At 39.5% G+C, this 17479-nt stretch overlaps 1 protein-coding gene across 5 annotated transcripts in view; it reads left to right on the top strand.

Moving 5' to 3' along the window:
* Positions 1–17479, top strand: part of MAP3K20 (mitogen-activated protein kinase kinase kinase 20) — an 88459-nt gene that overhangs the window by 39053 nt on the left and 31927 nt on the right. For all 5 annotated transcript variants that reach the window (XM_071747325.1, XM_071747323.1, XM_071747324.1 and 2 more), the window contains exons 8-10: positions 3623–3709; positions 7266–7340; positions 12565–12671. In XM_071747325.1, coding sequence (XP_071603426.1) covers positions 3623–3709; positions 7266–7340; positions 12565–12671 — 269 coding nt within the window. The remainder of the gene's footprint in view (positions 1–3622; positions 3710–7265; positions 7341–12564; positions 12672–17479) is intronic.

Below are 17479 nucleotides of genomic sequence, written 5' to 3'. Positions count from 1 at the left end.
AGATGAGTTTGCACTGCTCTTTGTGGATGGTTAAATGGGTCCATATATTCTCTTCGAGATGTAAATAATTTATAATACTGACATGAAATGCTAAAGGTAAATGTTCCAATAGATAAATGACAACACAAATACAGATCTTGCTCTTTCCTTCAGCCATGCTATGATTCTCTTTTTTTAATCCACGTCCAAATGCATGCTTTAATGAATACATACTAAGTGTTACAAGTGATAAATCTAAAAATTAACTCACATGTCATTGTGTGTGTTGATCAAAAAACGATTCCTCTCTTCTTTTCCTGATACGAAAGTGTATGTGGAATGACAATGTTACTGTAAAAGCTCTATTCTGGCAAAATTGTTTGTAGTGCACTGCAGTGTGTGTTTGTGAATTAGAATAGATTTAACACAAGAACAAAGAAGCAAAAGTCCTAATTGGCTATTGGTAACATGGAGACTGCCATTAAATGTAGCAGCTGTTAATGCTCCTAGTTCATACATTGCTTTAGCCATGAGAACATATGCTATTTATAGAGGGAATGTTGGCCAGCTCCAGGGGTTATCCCTTACTCTTTTTGAAAAGAATTATGAGATCTTTAACTTTGAGTTGGATCAATGCAGAGAAAACTTGACCTAATTTTCATGCCCAAGGGCAGTACCTCTAAGAGTGCAAAATTTTCTGCTCATTCTGTACTTCTGCTAATTGTGGCTGCTGACCCTCATCTGTGAACACTTTCCTACCAAGAGAAAACATTTCTTCTTTTTTCAGTGATTTTCTCAAAATTGCAGTGTTTTTGAGATTTTCTCAAATTGCTGATATTACTAATTGGGGTGTTCCCTATCCTGTATGACACTTTGAGTCTTTGTTGGCTTCGCACTGGGGTTGGGTTGTGGTGTCTTTGTTGTTTTGTGGGTTGTTTTTTTGTTTGTTTGTTTTTTCTTCTTTTGTCACATTGTTGAGAGTATAAGCATTGAAATGCACAGCTGAGCTGAGAAGTGTGTGAGCTTTTCCTGAAGAATGTGTAATTCATATTCTCAGCTTCATGTGTAGGATGAACACTCTACATTTGTCTCTCCTTTCTGTTTCTCTGTATGCAGAGAAGAGTCCAACATCTTCAGAGGCCGTAGCTTCCAAACCACTGCATTAAATGATCTTTCTTTGATATCCATCAGGTCTAGCTTTGCTGTTTCTCTGTGAGCCTTTGCTGTTTGTCATCACAGAGATGTGATGTGATATGATCAGGAAAACAGGTGATCCTCACCATCAGAGATGGAAGGGGAAGTGTACTGCATCAGTATCACTTAAATTACACCAGAGATGGAAGTTAGATTGATTTCCATATGAGGTGAGCTGGGGAGCCAGTTCTGGAAATGAACAGAGTGTATCTTGCAATAAAGTGGCTGGAGTAAGTCAGGTTGAGGTGCTTTTTCTGCTCATTGCTCCGAGAACAGGAAGAGACCAATGAGAATGCAGAAAATACCCATTTGCTGCTTTTTTAAAGACTTGATAATGCAATTATTCACCTAATCTGATTATTCAGGGTAGCTAATTTATTAGATGTGGTTGAAGTGGCTATAAAAATGAAGATAGATATGTGCCACCATTGGATGGAAAAGCTTTATCTACACCGTTGGCCTGAACATGAAATTTGTGTTGTTGTTATAACATTTCCTAAACTTTTGTAAACAAGGATTTCTGACATCTCACTTTTTAGGATCTTTTGCTTTTTCCTACTATTAGTAAAAAATAGAATTTTAAGATAAATTCTTCATTTTGTGTTAGATTGCTGATTTTCTCTTCAAGTATATGCAGTCTTGAAGTGTTTAAGCTATTGCTTAACCCGTAGAGGCACTGGAAATAAACTCTAAAGGTGTCATGATAAAAGAATTCAGTGCAAAATGTTCACCTCTTATGTGCATGAATGAAATGAGACACCCTTCACAATTTTCAGTTTTCTGAAAGAAAGGTAGAGCAGTAGAGTTTTCCTGCTCAAGTCTCTTGCAGACATTTAACATGTATTTAATTATATTTTTTTCCTGGAATATGCAAGCAGAGATACTGCTCTGTCTTATGTGGAAACCTGAGTTTCCTCTCTGTGGTTTCCTGGTGCAGCTGGATAGATGAGGTGGTTCTGCAAGGTTACTCAAGTGCAGGTTTGATTTGATCCAGGGGCTTTTGTTTTAACCTGGCTGGTTTATACTCTGCTGTTTTGTCTGAAGTACCTGGGACTGCTAAATAATTTCCTTCTCTCACTGTTAAATATCCTTCTCTACTAGAAGAGAGGTGATATTGGGAATTACAAATTGAAGTGCTATTTTTTTTCCTTCTAAAAGGAATGAATTGAGGCAAACAGGAGAAATGAATACCTCTATGATAGCTTTCTCCGTATATTGCTATTAGGAAAACTGTCCTTTTACCTATGTCTCCAAGATGCCCTTAGTTTTACTAATCAGTCTTCTGACTCGAGCAGAATTATTCAAATAGGTCTATTGATGGAGTACCCTGTTCACTTGATTAAAGGCCCAACTCTGCTTCAGTGCATTTTTTTCTGCTTCAGTAGCATCTGCCAATATTCTTGCATTTTCTTTCTAATTACCTTCATAGCTGGCCAGAATCCATTCAAAATGATGTAGCTGGAATAAGCCTGAGTACTACCTGAAATAACAAGGTTATACAGACTTGCATAAGGATCTTAATGGTTTTGGTCAAATTCTACATAAATAGTGTTTTTTGTTGATATGCTTGCTGTATGAGCAGAAGAAAAGTTTATGTGTAGGTATTTGTAACAAGATACACATGGGAAGGTTCAGAATTAAGGGGGGAAAAAAAATACATATAAAAGTGAAGGTACAAAGTGTCTGGTAATTTGGTTGAGCTCCACTGTGTAGTCCCAATGGCATAAAAGCAAGTTGGATTCATTGACTTGAGGCCTTTTTGGTGATGCCAAAGTCTCTTCTGCAAGAGTAACTTAGATTCTTGGGTACTGTGTTACCAAATGCTAAAAGCATGCAAAATTAGGAGATCTTTCTGATTCTAAGGACAATCTATAAGATACTGAGGAGGGCAGAGAAATTTTCTATATTCTGCATATCATTCAGTTTAACATAATCACATACTTGGACATAAGCTATTACAATGTTGTTTGCAAATTTATATTTTTTTCTTAGACATATCATAACACCATAAAACCTTTTAGATCATATTCTGACTACTGGGAAGCAGTGGTTGCAGTCAAATAGAAATATTTTTAAATGCAATATGAGTACAAAGCAAAGATGTGTCCAGTTGGGACTGAGAAGGAGAGGAGTTCAGTGTCCAAGTCTCAACTGCCAAATGTGAACTTTATAGTGTACAAAGAAAGTAAAAAGCATTTTCCATGGCTCTCACAAAAATTGCAGGCATTAGACCCCACACAACCTAGTTTTTCATCTGAGCTGGGAAAAAGCAGAAATGTTCAAATTAATTTAGTGAGAGTATCTTGCACACAAACACTGGTCCAAGTTCCTGCAAATGGAAACTGGTTGCCTGATAATTGGATACAGAATAGTGCTGTATCAAGGTTTAATAATGTATTTAAAATACAAAGTACAGAAATAAAAATTCTTTTCTTTTTTTCTGTTCCAGGTTCTCTGGGAGATGCTAACAAGGGAGGTCCCCTTTAAAGGCTTGGAAGGATTACAAGTAGCTTGGCTTGTAGTGGAAAAAAACGAGGTAAGACTACGTTTCTACATTCAGGTACATAGATCAGAAAACAGTATTGGGGTTTTGCAAAAGACTTTTTCATCTTCTTCAAATTGAAAGTAAGTTCACGCGTATGGAAAGATTAGCAGTAGGAGCTAACACAAAGGGTCAAAGTGATGTTATTCCTCATGAATGGACCCTTTACATCTAATTGTTGCAGCTTCACGTCGTGATGCTGTAGATCAAAAATTGTACAAGTACTGTACTAGTTTCTCAGTCTCAATTGTAAAACCTAGGGGTTTGTTCTTAGTGATGAAAGAAGCCATTGCGTCCAAGGTAGGGGAACAGTTTAACTCCATCTCCTGCGTTTAGGACATCTTTTTACTGGCCGGGAGTTGATATATCTGTAAGAGACCTTCAGCTACTTCAACTTAACTCTCCCAGCAGGAGTCACTATAGTACAAGAAACTGCCGCTTAGATGAAAATTTCAAAAATAAAAGAAGAAAAAATAGTTTTAAAAAAAGAGAGAAATTACAGTTTTGCCACCTACGTTCAACACTACATTGAAGATGAGCTCCTCACTGGTATCGGCAAGGCTGTGGCATAGCTGCAAGCCTCCTCATGCAGAGTCTTTCCATTTCAAAAGCACTTCAGTGGTGTAAACACCGTTTGTACAGTGTCCCCAGCCTCGCTTTTCTTCTTCTCACAAATTGAGGCTTTCAGTTAGTTGGACATGTGAGCGTATATCTGAACACATAGTCCCTTGATATCAAAGACAGTAACTACATTTAAAAAACATTTAAAGTTGTGACTGTACCACACACAGACCAGCATGGAAATCCTCCACAAAGATGAAACCTCCTCTATCTAGACGCAGCGGAAGCTTGGGAAACATTACAATGGCGAGGCAGTGGCTGTACAATACAGATCCCTATTATTCTACATAAACTGTTTCTCAAAATGCTTCAGGGTTAAACAGAGGAGTTAGGTTTCCTCCTCTTAGTTTAATATTTTTTGTTGGTGTTTTTTTTTCCCCCTTCTCTTTTTTAATTTTTTTTTTGCTGACTGGTTTAATTCCAGTGAGTGATACCATGATATGCCAATTAGCTGGAATAGCCACACTAGCAGTCTGAATATTAAAACTGTGGTCTTCTACAGCATTTATCAGAGCAGAAGGCACAATGGCACTCATCCTCCTAGTTTAGGAAAAGCCTCACACATCAGTTTGAAGGAGGACCCATAAAGCCTTCCATAAACAGTATTTCTTTCCTATGCCTACCATGTGCAGCCTCATGTAAGGGGTACAGAGAGGCTTTGGGAATGTTGTGAAGAGATGTAGTCATACACTGAAGGATGTCAGAGGATACAATGCACATTTCTCTGCGGTTTTCCAGAGCAAGGAACTGTGCAAAACATAGTATGAAAAAAAAAAAAAGTGGACATGAAGACTGTTTTACTCATGGCTGAAGAAACTTAATGGGTGACATGTTCAGAGCCACCTGTTTGTCTGCCAGGTACCACTAGCCTGTTGCTATCATCTTCTTTGGAAGGGTGCCTGTGATCTTAGAGGGCATTATGACACGTGCTTACATAGTTCATGTTTTTTTCTGGCTATGACTTAGGGAACATTCTCTGCACAAGCCTTGTAAAAGCTTGTGCTAGTTTTCTTCATAGTTTCTGTGTCTCCAAAACAAGTGTGAGGGTCAGGTTCTGCTCTTGGTTCAATCTGTTGCCATCAGTGGAGTTGCATGGTTCCAGCTCACAACAAAATTGAATCACTGTTGAGCTACTCCTTCATTTTTTGCACTGCAACTCTCTAGTTAAAATCAGTGCAGGACTGAGGCCAAAGCATAATTGTGTAGGGTGAAAAATCCCCCTTTGCAAAGCCTGAGCCCAACAAATGAAATGGATTTTAATGATTCTTTGTGCGTCTTTTTCAACTCTGAATAATTTCAGAGTGTTATTTTTATTCTGGTAGAGTTTCTATATAATTATATACTTTTTAATCCAGAAAAGAAAAACCTGAGAATTCAGATTATGCTAGGCATGATCTCATATTAAATTGCCAGTGAGAAACATCATCTTTATTATAATCTGACACTTTTGGAACCGGCCACCTCTACAATACATGACAGATAACATTCTGCTTAAGTGAGACATAAAAATGGTGATTGCAACTGATTTTCCACCTTCTGGAATAGTGAGAGTTACAGACAAATACTGTAGCAAGACTAGGCAGTGTATTTTTGGGCTAATGAGTCAACCAGAGATCAAGCACCAGTACAGCTTGTTTATGCACAGTACAAAATTATGTGTATTTCTTGTGCAGAAAGCTTTGCACCTTAAGGCATTACATTATTTTCATAGTCATACTGCTGTGGTGGCTCTGCATGTGTTTCTAGCTTTCATGGTGTTCAAATGCTTGTGCAGCAGAATTTTTTTAACTCTTCCTTTGGCTGTTGTGGCTCATCAGGCTTTGCAGGTGACATTACAATAGTATAATGGATGGTATGTTTTGGCACAACTTGCTCTGCTTTGCTCCTGCAATGCCAAGAGTAGAACAGATGAAAGGGTCTTCCTGACAGGTTGGTCTGAACAAGACTGTAACACCCGGTTCTTACCTGCTACAGGACAGGGACCCCTTTTTTCAGCTTGACCCCACTTATATTTGGGTGCATTTTCACTGAGGAACTGGTTATTTTATCTACATATGTTTTAATTTAGTATGAAACACCTCAAGTCAGTTAACTGCCTTTGCAAGAGCTTCTTCCCAAAAAGTGTTGATGGGATGCTTGTTTGATCTCAGTTGGAGAGGCTTCCATATCTGGGTGTGTGTATCAGAATGGTTTTGCTTTTAGGCCTTCAAGTGCGGAGGCAGTCTTTAAACTAAAAGCCCTCTAAGGCTGCCTGAGGGAATCTTTTTATGTCTAAAACTCTTAGCAAAGAAAACCAAATGAGTTTCAAAATGATCTGTGTAGTCAGTCGTCTTGGGTACAGCCAGCAACTCCTTGTTTTCAGTTATCAAGAAATATTTATATGAGTTCACTGTGCACTTTTGAGTGCTCTCTGAGATCTGCATGTCCTCATTAATCCTTCTGACCACAGGCTCATGAAACATCTCTTGTGTCATGTGGAGCTTCACTTTAACTCTTTTTAACTCACTTAATGTAATCTGTATTTCATCCATTTGTTGTCTCAAAAGAGATTTACAGGTATTGTACAGCTGGATTATCTGTGTGGGAGAAAGAAATTAAAGCAGGCTGCACATTATATTCATCTTGACAAGCATCTTAGAATACCATGCAATAACCTACACAAACTATTAGGTGTAGTGGTTTAGTATTCAGTTATTTGCCTTGTTTTCATTTCCTTGTCCCTGAGATTTCTTAAGCAACTCAATTTGTGAGTTTGTTCCATTCCTTCTCTACAGGTCTCTTTAATATGTCAATCCTCAGCTTTTATATCCCGTTTAAAGATAAAAGAGTGTGTTTTACTTATTTTAATTCCATTCCTTTTGTAGGAAATCTATTAATAGCAGCTTAAGGGGAAATGCTTCTAATAACTGGTACACACTCTGTCTTTCAGAGATTAACCATTCCAAGCAGTTGTCCCAGAAGTTTTGCGGAACTGATGCACCAGTGTTGGGATGCTGATTCAAAGGTAATTTAATTTTTGTTTGACTTATATGTGCCACCCCCCACTTTGTTTTGCTGAGTGTATTGAGACACAATTTTTCAAAAAGATGGTTGATGCTGTCCTTTTTTAAAGTGTACATATTTATACTTGAATTTATCTCTCTTAACCAAGAGTTATATTACTACTTGATTATTCAAGACAATGCCTATAAATTCTGTGAGATGGCAAGAATTAAGCCATTTTTTGAGCAAGTGAAAAATTGTACAATTTTCTTCCTGTAGTTAATATTTAATCTTTCTTGGAAGTATGTGGACATCATATATGAAATACCTATTTCAAGGCCCAACTCTGATGCCTTCTTTGTGTTGAAAACATGTAAAGAATAAATTAGTACATAAAATGGGGGTAGGAACAGTAGCAACACATTCTCAATTAACATTAAACCTTTCCTAATCTTTTCCCTTGGGACTTTGAATGATAAGCTTTATAATGATTATACTATAATATAATAACAGAAGTACTGTAATACACTGTGTAACCATGAAAACAGTGAAACTACAAGCTAAAGACCCAAACCATTGTCACTAGTAATCTGCCCTTACGAGAATGAACTAAAAGGGAAATTAAAGGGAATTTTTACTCAGTAAAATCTTCTGTAGATTATGGTAGTTCACGTTTTTAAAATTTGGTCTGCTACCGTCCTGTTGTACATAAAATTGTCTGGAAAGAGCCTGTGGGCATACAAGCTTTACTAGCAAGCAGTAGTGTCCATTTCCTTTGCCTATGAAGGTATTTGAGAGAGGGAAGGATGGGTAAGGAATGGAAATTATGCTTTTTTTCTCAAGTCAAGGTATCAGCAAGATCTTTGTTCCTTTAAACTCAGAAGTTAGCTACCACTTCAGAGAGACTAGGATTAATCCCAAAGCGATTTAAAGTGTTCAGGTGCTCTTAAACTAGAATTGATCACCACTGAGTAAGCCATAGAAGAGTAATATGAGAAAGCAGATTTCCCTTCTTGGTTTCTTTTTTTTAAGCAAGGAGTTGCTTTCCTACAGAATGTATCTAAAAGCCGGAGATCCATCATGTGTGGTTTCCATATAACATCCATTTAAATGCCATTCTCCTAATAACTCCCCTGTATCCTCTCCAGAAAGTGGAGGGGAGAAAAATGCTTTGATCCTTTAAACTTACACATAAACCGTTTAAGTTCTGGGTCAGTAATTACTGAAGAGCACTTTCCAGTGGTAACTACCTATCTTAATAATTACTTCCAAGCCTCATCATCACTACCAAATGCCACAGAGTAAAAATTACAGGAGCGTCCTTTCTGTAACTGCAAGACAGACTAGATCATCTTGCTCTCTGGCTTGCTTTAGCCACAGACATAAGTGTGCAGAAGACTATTGGTGTTTTGCAAGGAGAGGGATGTATCTGTGTGTTGTAGAAGGGGGATGCCCAACTATCAGGCTGGGTTCTGTCTGCACGAGCAATTTACCTGCAATTGGGCTGATTCCTGGCAGCATTGTTCCCAGAGGTGCCACTGATGTGTGCAAAGAGTGAATCTCATGTTAGGTGGGTTTTTATGACAGTCTGCTCTCTGCTACTGTTTTCATGCAGCTTCTTTTCTGTTAGGCAATTATAAATGCATTGTTCACATGACTGAGAGGGAGTAATCTCTGGTCACAGCTTGGGCATGTGACTGATTTATTCAGTCACGTGTTGGGAAAGGATTGCTACTTACAGCTCTCAAAATGCCTTGATAAAAGGCTGTGTGGCCTGCATGAGCCAAAAGATGGAGCACACTCCTCTAAAATACTGCTCTGTTTAAGGTTCCCTTTTTGCCAGTATTAGCTTTAGAAAACCAGATAGTTGATGCCTGAACAAGTTACTGAAGGTCAAGCAGGGGTGAGCATGAGGATGTCAGCTGCTGGAAAGCAATTGCTAATGTGTGTACTTTTAGCTTGCAGAAAGCATGAGTTATCTTTAGGTACCCCTGAGAAAAGAGGGATGTGCATGTACTGTGGGGCTAAGGAATGCACTTGGAGAGCTGCTGCAGAGTAGCTGGAGTGTCTGACACTGCTCAAACTGTAACTTTCTCGTGGGAATGGACAGTTAGTAACTTTGCTTTGAATTCTTATGGAGAAAAATGTCTGTAGTGCATTGCCCCATATGGTATTTGTGATAGTAGTCTATGCAGTTTCAGCTGTGATAGTGGAAACAAAGTCTTTAGTTGGTTCAAAGCATTTTACTAAAATGTTAATTAATAATTATCTTAAGTCAGTAATTATTAAAGAACAATGTCTGTTGGAACTAAGTATCTTAAATAACTACTTCGACATGTTAAAATCCCTACCAACAATCTGTTTTTACTTGGGTACTAAATAATTGTATAAACAAGGTTGCTCATCACTGGTGCCTTTGCTTACTGGGTATACTTGCTTCTGAAGCACAGGTGAGTGGTTCTTTCACGTTTCATCTGTTCCTTCAGTTTATCCCCACTTTAATATCAAAGGTATTTAAAATTACTGAATATTTTAATAAAAATCAGAAGCCTGGGGACAGAGCAGCAGGAAGAAAGGAAAGCCATATGGATTAAATATCCTGGTTTTATGCAGACCGATTTAGTAAGAAATACTGAATGGAAGGGAACATCCACCAGAATTACTTCTGAAGGGGCATATTTTTAAAAGATTTTTGTATGAGACATCGTGGATACAAAGGGAAACAATTTTCAAAGGCAACCTCATGCCTTGGTATTTTAAGAGTCTTTTATAAAGAATGACTTGAGATCCCTGACTTTCTAGAAAGTGCTAAGTAGTCATCCATCTAAGAGTTGTTTTAGAAAAAGCTTCTTGGCTTCAGCTTCCAATTTCAACAGTCACTTCTTGCCAGTTTTAACCAAGGTATCAGTCTGCACTTTGAGCGCATTTATTAAATTTGAAATTATTCTTGCTTGGGGGGAGAAATCGGTGAGACCCACACGGCAATGTAGGCTTGTGTCTTCCTGTCAGCTTTGCCTCCAGGGAATGCTGGTACTTGTAAATCTGGTAACTAAAAAGCTGGCAGGGTAGCTGGTGGCTCATCACAGAAATTGCACAGCCAGAGATGTCTGAGCTTTGTCAGTCCTGCGTCACTGTCCATTTGTTCCAGCTTTAGTTGTGCAACTCAACAGCTTCTGTGCCTGTAGTGTAGAACCAGAAGAGTGTGTGTTGCTGCTCCTCCCAAATCAGTCAGTTGGTTCTTTCCTCTACCCTTTGTAGAAGCTTTCTTCTCTGTCATTATCTCCTCTCCACTGGCTCCAGGCAGGCCTGGTGGTAGTGTGGTGTTGACTGTGCTCAGTGTCAGTCATGCCCTCTACTTCCCACTAGCCCTGAGAAAAGAGGAACAAGCAAAATTCATGGAAGTGTTTAGTAAAAGAAGCCTAAATAAGCTGTAAAATATTGACATTAGTGCAGCATGGGAACGTTTGTCCTTCATCACTTTCTGAAAATAGAATTAGTTTGGTAATGGCACATTATGCACCTGCCTGTCTGATGGACAGTGTGTCACAGCAGCAGTACCCTGGGAGCCACCATCTCCTGTCTGGCAGCTTAGTCACCACTGGGAGGCTGTTGATTTGCCACAACAGTTCACACCCACTGGGGTGGTTGCAAGAGATGCAGCTGTATCAGCAAGTGTGTGAGGGCTATTGGAAGGTTCTTCTTCACTAAAACAGTTGCCTGTCTCAGTTCAGACCAGTGATGAATCTTGTGCTCTGGGCTCCCTAGTGTGGTATGTTCCCTGACCAGGGAGGTTTGTGTGCTTCTAGACCATGTTCAGAGGGGCTGCTCAGCTGTGGCAGGTCCAGCAGCATCATGCATTCAGGGGGACTCTGCTGGGTCCTAGATCAACAAGTGCAAGTGATGTGAGGCTGGGTTGGCACCTTCTGCCATGTTGCTAAGTGCACCCAGGCTGCCACTCCATGGATGCTGGGCTGGTGGCCAAACAGCACAGAACATGGTGGCTGGGACAAGTGCTCTCTGTTGCAAAGGAAATCTGCAAAGCTTATCCAGCTGCCCATTGCCTGGAATCATGGAAATGGACCAAAGAATGACAGACAAAGCCTCCTGTTACAGCCGAACAGTGAAGTATTACAGTATGAGAGAGCTTGTCTTTGTTGTTTTTTTTTTTTTTTTTTTTTGTTATGCATTTGACACTTTTTCATGCTGTTTGACATTTAAAATAAAGAAATTGTCTCTCTTTTATAATGTGGAAATCACTTGGATCTTCCTGGGAGAGACACCTCAGCATTGTTCCTAATTGTTTTTGTGCTCCCAAATTAAAATGCACGTTTTAATTGCGGCATCTGTAATTTTAGCAGAAATGGTATAATTACAGGCGTGATAGAGAGAGAATGTGCATCATCCCCTTATTATGTATCTACATTCTGTTTCAACCTTTTGTCTCAACCTTGTCTGGGGTCTGTCAAACAGACTAAGAGAGTCAGTGCTCTTTCAAGAAACACATTTAACTGTAGCTTTTTCAGTAATTTTTCTACTTCATGGCTTCCTTTTGGGACGAAAGGAAAAGCAGAAAATAGAGAGTTTTAACTGCTTTCCATGACTAGTGAGCACAGTGTGTGCTGGATGGAGAGCCCAGGAACAGAAAGTTAAGCAAATGAGCCCAGGACAGAATAGCAGAGGTACTGCTGACATAAGGTCAGCTGCCAGGTGAGACATCCTCGTGTAGCCTCAATCTTCACTTCTTCTCCAGCTGCTCTTGAAGTAGCTACGAGAGAGGTTTTTCTGGAAAGTCTGTCCTCCCCTGCCAGAAACGAACCCTTTCAGCCAGAGACCCCTTTTTGATGGGCAGCTACATAGCTTGTTCACACATTAAAGACTTCGGGTTACTACCTGTAAAAGGCTTTCTCCTCTTGGCAGTATTTTTGCTTCTTAACATGAGGAAATCTAATGTTGGGTTTTTTTTTTAATTAAGAATCTGGATGGTTATTGATGCTATTAATGTTGTTTAATGATCTTACCAGGTACCAAAAGGTTTTACTGCTCGATATGGGAAACTATGCTAAAGCTTGAGTCCTAACAGCTTATGTGACTCTTCCCAACTGACCTTTTCTTTTGATGGGAAGAAAGTAGCATCCCAGTGTCTGTTGCTCAAAGTCTTTCAACTGAAAAATTCCTACAAATGATTATGCACAATAGTAGTTGTTTATGAACGCAAATGCTGAGTTTTGTTTTGGTTTTGTCCTCAGAAAAGGCCATCTTTCAAGCAGATCATTTCAATCCTGGAATCTATGTCAAATGACAGCAACCTTCCAGACCAGTGTAACTCATTCCTGCATAACAAGGCAGAGTGGAGGTAAGTTTCCTTCCTCCCAAGATGAAACGATACGGTTTTCCTTTGAAATCCTGTGAGTCCATATTATTCAGAAAGATGTCAGACTCTGATGTGTTGGTAGACAGCTTAAGGTGTTTTTAGACTGTAACTGACTTTGTGGTTTTTCAGGAATGCTCAGAATGTTGTGAAACTTGTATTAGGAGCCAGTACACTTAGTTGTACCCTACATTTATTATTATACTGGCTTAGGTGTCATTACGTTTATGGTTTTGTGATTCACATCTTAAAAGCAATGTCTTATTTTCAGTTAATAGTGTGAGGGCGAAGCAACTGAGGAGTATGTGTGCTTGGTGCCATTTGCACGGGAAGCTTATAGGCATATTTTTATAGTTTTAAAGAAAAGTATAAAGGACACAAAAGAATAAACTTTAAAATCCGGTCTCCATTTGTCTTCATTTGCGTGTGTTCTGCCATTTTTTGTGTATTCTCTCCTTTGCATTGACTTGGTATTGACAGCATATGCTGTTTTTGCATAGTGCACCAGCATTGATTGAACATATAATTTTGCCTATTGCAGATTGCATTTTCAATTAAAAAGTGTTTATAAATGGAGATGAGATTTGAGAAAATGTTATTACACAGTTTTGCAGTAAAAGTTTTGGCCTGTTTCCTGTTGGTGCCAAAAGTTTAAAACCTGTCCCTGGCTTTTTTGTGGGTTAGAAAACTTGCTGCTGCTTCACAGTACATCCTTCTGTTTGGAAGATTGGAAACAGAGCTGCACAGGCAGAGCACTTTTAACAGGCGATGGTGCCTCAGTCTATATTAAGAAGCGTTGGCCCCACTCCAGCAGCAGAAATATTAAATAAGATTCCCTGCCTGCTGTCAGCACAGGAATGGAAGAAACTTGGAGCAGGGGTGGGCGGAGGATGGGGAAGAGCCACAGGGAAATGGGGCTTGTGTCACAACCAGCATCCCAAATTTCATCCGCCGCCTTCCAGGGAAAACCAAGACTTATGGTTTAATCGGGCGAGTGGAAAAAGTGAGCTGGCGATGGGACGTTCCCCCGGTCACATGGCGGGAGTATAAATAGTCTGGTCCCGGGGGGTCCGGGGCCGCTCCGGACCGGGCTCGGCAGCCCCGCAGCCTCGGGCAGCGGCGGCAGCGCCACCTTCTGGACACAGCGGCCACCTGCGCCGGGGCGGCGGGGACAGCTGCGGGGTGCGGGGTGCGGGGTGGGGAGGTGCCGGGTCCGGGGTGCCGGGTGCCGTCCCTGGCCCCCCCCCCCGGCTCCCTTGGGGCCGGCGTTGCGACCCCGCCCCCTCTCCCCCCTCCTCATTTCTGGGGCAGCCCGTGTGTCCATGTCCAGTGCTCCCTCCTGGCAGTGCTCAGCTCGCAATTACTGGTGAAGGTTTTGTCCGCGGTGTTGCTTTTACAATATATCAGTGTGGCCTCTCGCCCCCTAAATTGGTGCTTCAAGGCTTAGGATCCCTAAACCGGTGTTTTAGACTCTGGATATCATCATATTGTGGTTTTGGTAGCAGACAGAGTATGAGAGGGTTGGAAGGAAAATAGGCACTGTGGAGGGTATTCTCAAACGCCCCTGAATAATAAAAATATTTATTTAAAAGATGAGCGAGTTCTCAAATGCCTTTGGGAAGAAAACATAACTGCCTAAATCTTTCCAGTATAGCAGAATAACAGCTGTACTAGTTGACATTTAGTTACATTAACTTGTGTTCTTTTATTAAATTGATTAATTTGTTGGAGTAAGACTCAGGTAGCCCAAGAATTTCTTGCAAATTTTATTTTGGTGCTAAAATTGCTCAAGTGAGGAGTGGCTACAGAGGGCTAATGAAAAGCCAGGTAGACAAAAAGTTCTTTGGCACTGGCAGGTAATAGAAGAATTTCTTACCATGGAGATTTGTGTTAAAGGTATATTTGGCTATTTATCTGGAAGAAGGAATAACTTGGAGACAAGGAAATCTGAAAGAGAAAATACAAATTCATGATGAGACGTGGTTTGCCTGAAAGCAAAGATGGTTTCTGAATTAAGACAAAAGGAAAGCACGAAGTGCAGAAGGAACTCAGGTTGTGTGGGGACTTGCTTATAAGGTGGACACGTTCTTACCTGGGTTTTGGTAGCAGCTGCCTTCCCTGGTGTGAAAGCCATGGCTGTATGGAACACTCAAAAAACTTAAGCTGAATTAATAAACACATGCACAAAGTGTACAAGCAAAAGTAGATGTAAGACTTGTATGTACATAGTGTTCTCGACACAAAAACTAAAAGACCATTTCTGATAACAGTTTCACATAAATTTAATGTGCTTGAACATTGATTGAAAAATCTCTGCTTTTAGTAACTGGTATATGTATTTTTTTTTATCTCATGGTGATTTGCAAAGAGGTAGTTGAACTAGCAGCAGGAACAGAGTGAAATATGTTACCAAAAAATAGGGAATTTTAATGAAGCCTGCCTATCAGAATCCTGATAGGGGAAGGGTGGGCCTGGGTAAAGCGAAGGTTACATTTGTTCCTTTGAGGGACCTTCAATTTAGTGATCCAGATACTGCACTTTCACAGGGATACTGCACTTAGCAAAGCAAATCAAAGCTCAGACAAGCTGGGTTACATTTTTCCTCCTCTTAAAAAAGCAAAGGTGAGGTTCTTTTTGTATAGAGGTGCCAAAAATGCTTCTATAATACAGTAAGTAAGAGAGTCTACAACATCTCTGACCAGATGGTATGAAAACTGAGAGTGGGCTGAGACTCTATGTGACTGACAGAGGTGATATGATAGATGACACTTTGACCTATCTTCAGTGTGATCTTATTTGCAACATGTACTGGTCATGATGCTTATATTAATAATATATTTCAATCTGCCTGCTTTTATGATTGCCTTAAAATAAAGCAGTATCTTATTTTCTAACTGTTCAACTCTTCACAATTCAGTAATAAATAGGGGCACTGTCTTACCATTTAGTTGCACAGGTTTACCTTATGATTAAGTTCATATTCTGTGATCTTTTTGGAACTCTTTATGAAATAACTTTTATTACAGCATGAAAAAATTACTATTGAGGTAATGATGTTCCGGTTCAGTGAGAGAACACATTTGTCTGCATTTAGTCATATATACTAACTGCATTCCCACTTCCATCCTCTCCCCATGAGTGGCTGTTCTAATGATTAAAATAGTCTATTAGTGATACTTATGTTAGTGTATCAGTAGCAATTCAAGAGATACAAACAAATGCCACTCACTGCTTTTAATCTGTGACTGTTTATCGTTATAGTTTCTAATAATACAGTATATATTCTTCAGTGTCACAGAATAAGATTATTCTAGAAAAGCCAATAAGCTCAGACTGCAGAACTACAGGAGAAAACAAATCCATGTGCCCTGCCATGTATAATGTTTCAAGCTGCTTCATTTATGAAGTAAGACTCATTAACTGGGCAATGTACGGTAGCTTTCTCTTTAATTACACAGTTTTATTATACAGTGGAATTATTTTTCAGAATGCAACTGTTTTCACAGACTGACCTTTTATTATAAGAGAAGTTTCTGTCTAATAAAGAGAGGTAATTACAGAACAAAATAGACTCTGACATATAGAAAGCTGTTGTTACCAGGACGTTCCGAGTGTAGAATGCTATTTAAAAGATAACTTAATTTACATATTTTTAAAATTAAAGAGTTGAGTATAAATAGCAGTGATGTTGAGAGACAAACTAAGAATAGTAGCACTTGTAACTATCCTCAAATTACTCTATGGTTCCCACATTAAATTGTATAGTATATGTTGCACCCAAAGAAACTCCATGATGGGGAAATTAGTGTTTGGAGAAGAGTCACTTTCTGACCTTTTGTCCAGTTCTTTTTAGTTTTGTCCATTGCTGTCTCTTGACCTTTGCATACCTAAATATGAGAGAAAATCTGCATTGACATCTGAAGCATAACAGTGGTGAGGGGTACTTGTTGTGACCACCGTATCAAACAGCTCACTCTGCAGGAATTAAGTGTGAGAAGTGCCCTTGCACCAGGTGGCTGATTTTTGCAGTACACTTAAACATGGTGATGGTTTCTAGTATTTTGCCAGGGCAGGAGATTTACAGGAAGAAATAATTTATCTCCTCTCCCCCTCAAAAAAGAAATGACAGCTGTGTTGAGCAGAAGGCTTGGCATTGCAGAGTCCCAGTAGCTATCTTCAGAACTTTCTTTAGGAGCTCCATCTCCCTAGGAGCTTGCTATCTTTGTGAGAAAAGATGAAACAGTATGGTTGACTATTTCCACAATGTGAATAGGAAGCAGTTTAATAGTCAGGACACAGGGGACAGTTCACAGTCTCTCCAGTCACAGAAATTGTTTGCTAAATGCAAATACAACCTCTGATGTGAGTTGGAGGTTATTCTTTGGTTATCCCAAATGCAAAAAATGTTGCTGAATTTAGTGACTCAGTTATTTTTCTGTACCTTCTAGTATACACCCATGCATTTGTAGCACAAATCTTGTTAAAGCTTTCTGAGAGCAGTTCAAGTGTTTAGAAGATACTCTCAGTCAGAAAGCACACTGAAGGAAACCACTTTGTTAAGGGATAAGGTACATGCAATGTAACCCAACAAGGAGTGGTTCTAGGAGTACTGCTTTCAATTCTGCCTTTCCTGTTTTTCACACCTTTGCATGTGTGGTGAGAAACAAATTAAAATAAACCAAATAATTTTATTAATTTGAGAAGCTTGTATTTTTAACAATTTGCAGGGCTGGGTCATGTCCTGGTTTATATTTTTGGCCTTATATTTCAGCTAGAGAAATAGGAAGTGAGGA

This window comes from Heliangelus exortis, chromosome 6 (assembly GCF_036169615.1).
Source record: "Heliangelus exortis chromosome 6, bHelExo1.hap1, whole genome shotgun sequence".
Classification (NCBI taxonomy): Eukaryota; Metazoa; Chordata; class Aves; order Apodiformes; family Trochilidae; genus Heliangelus; species Heliangelus exortis.
This window is presented reverse-complemented; position numbering and strand designations above follow the sequence as displayed.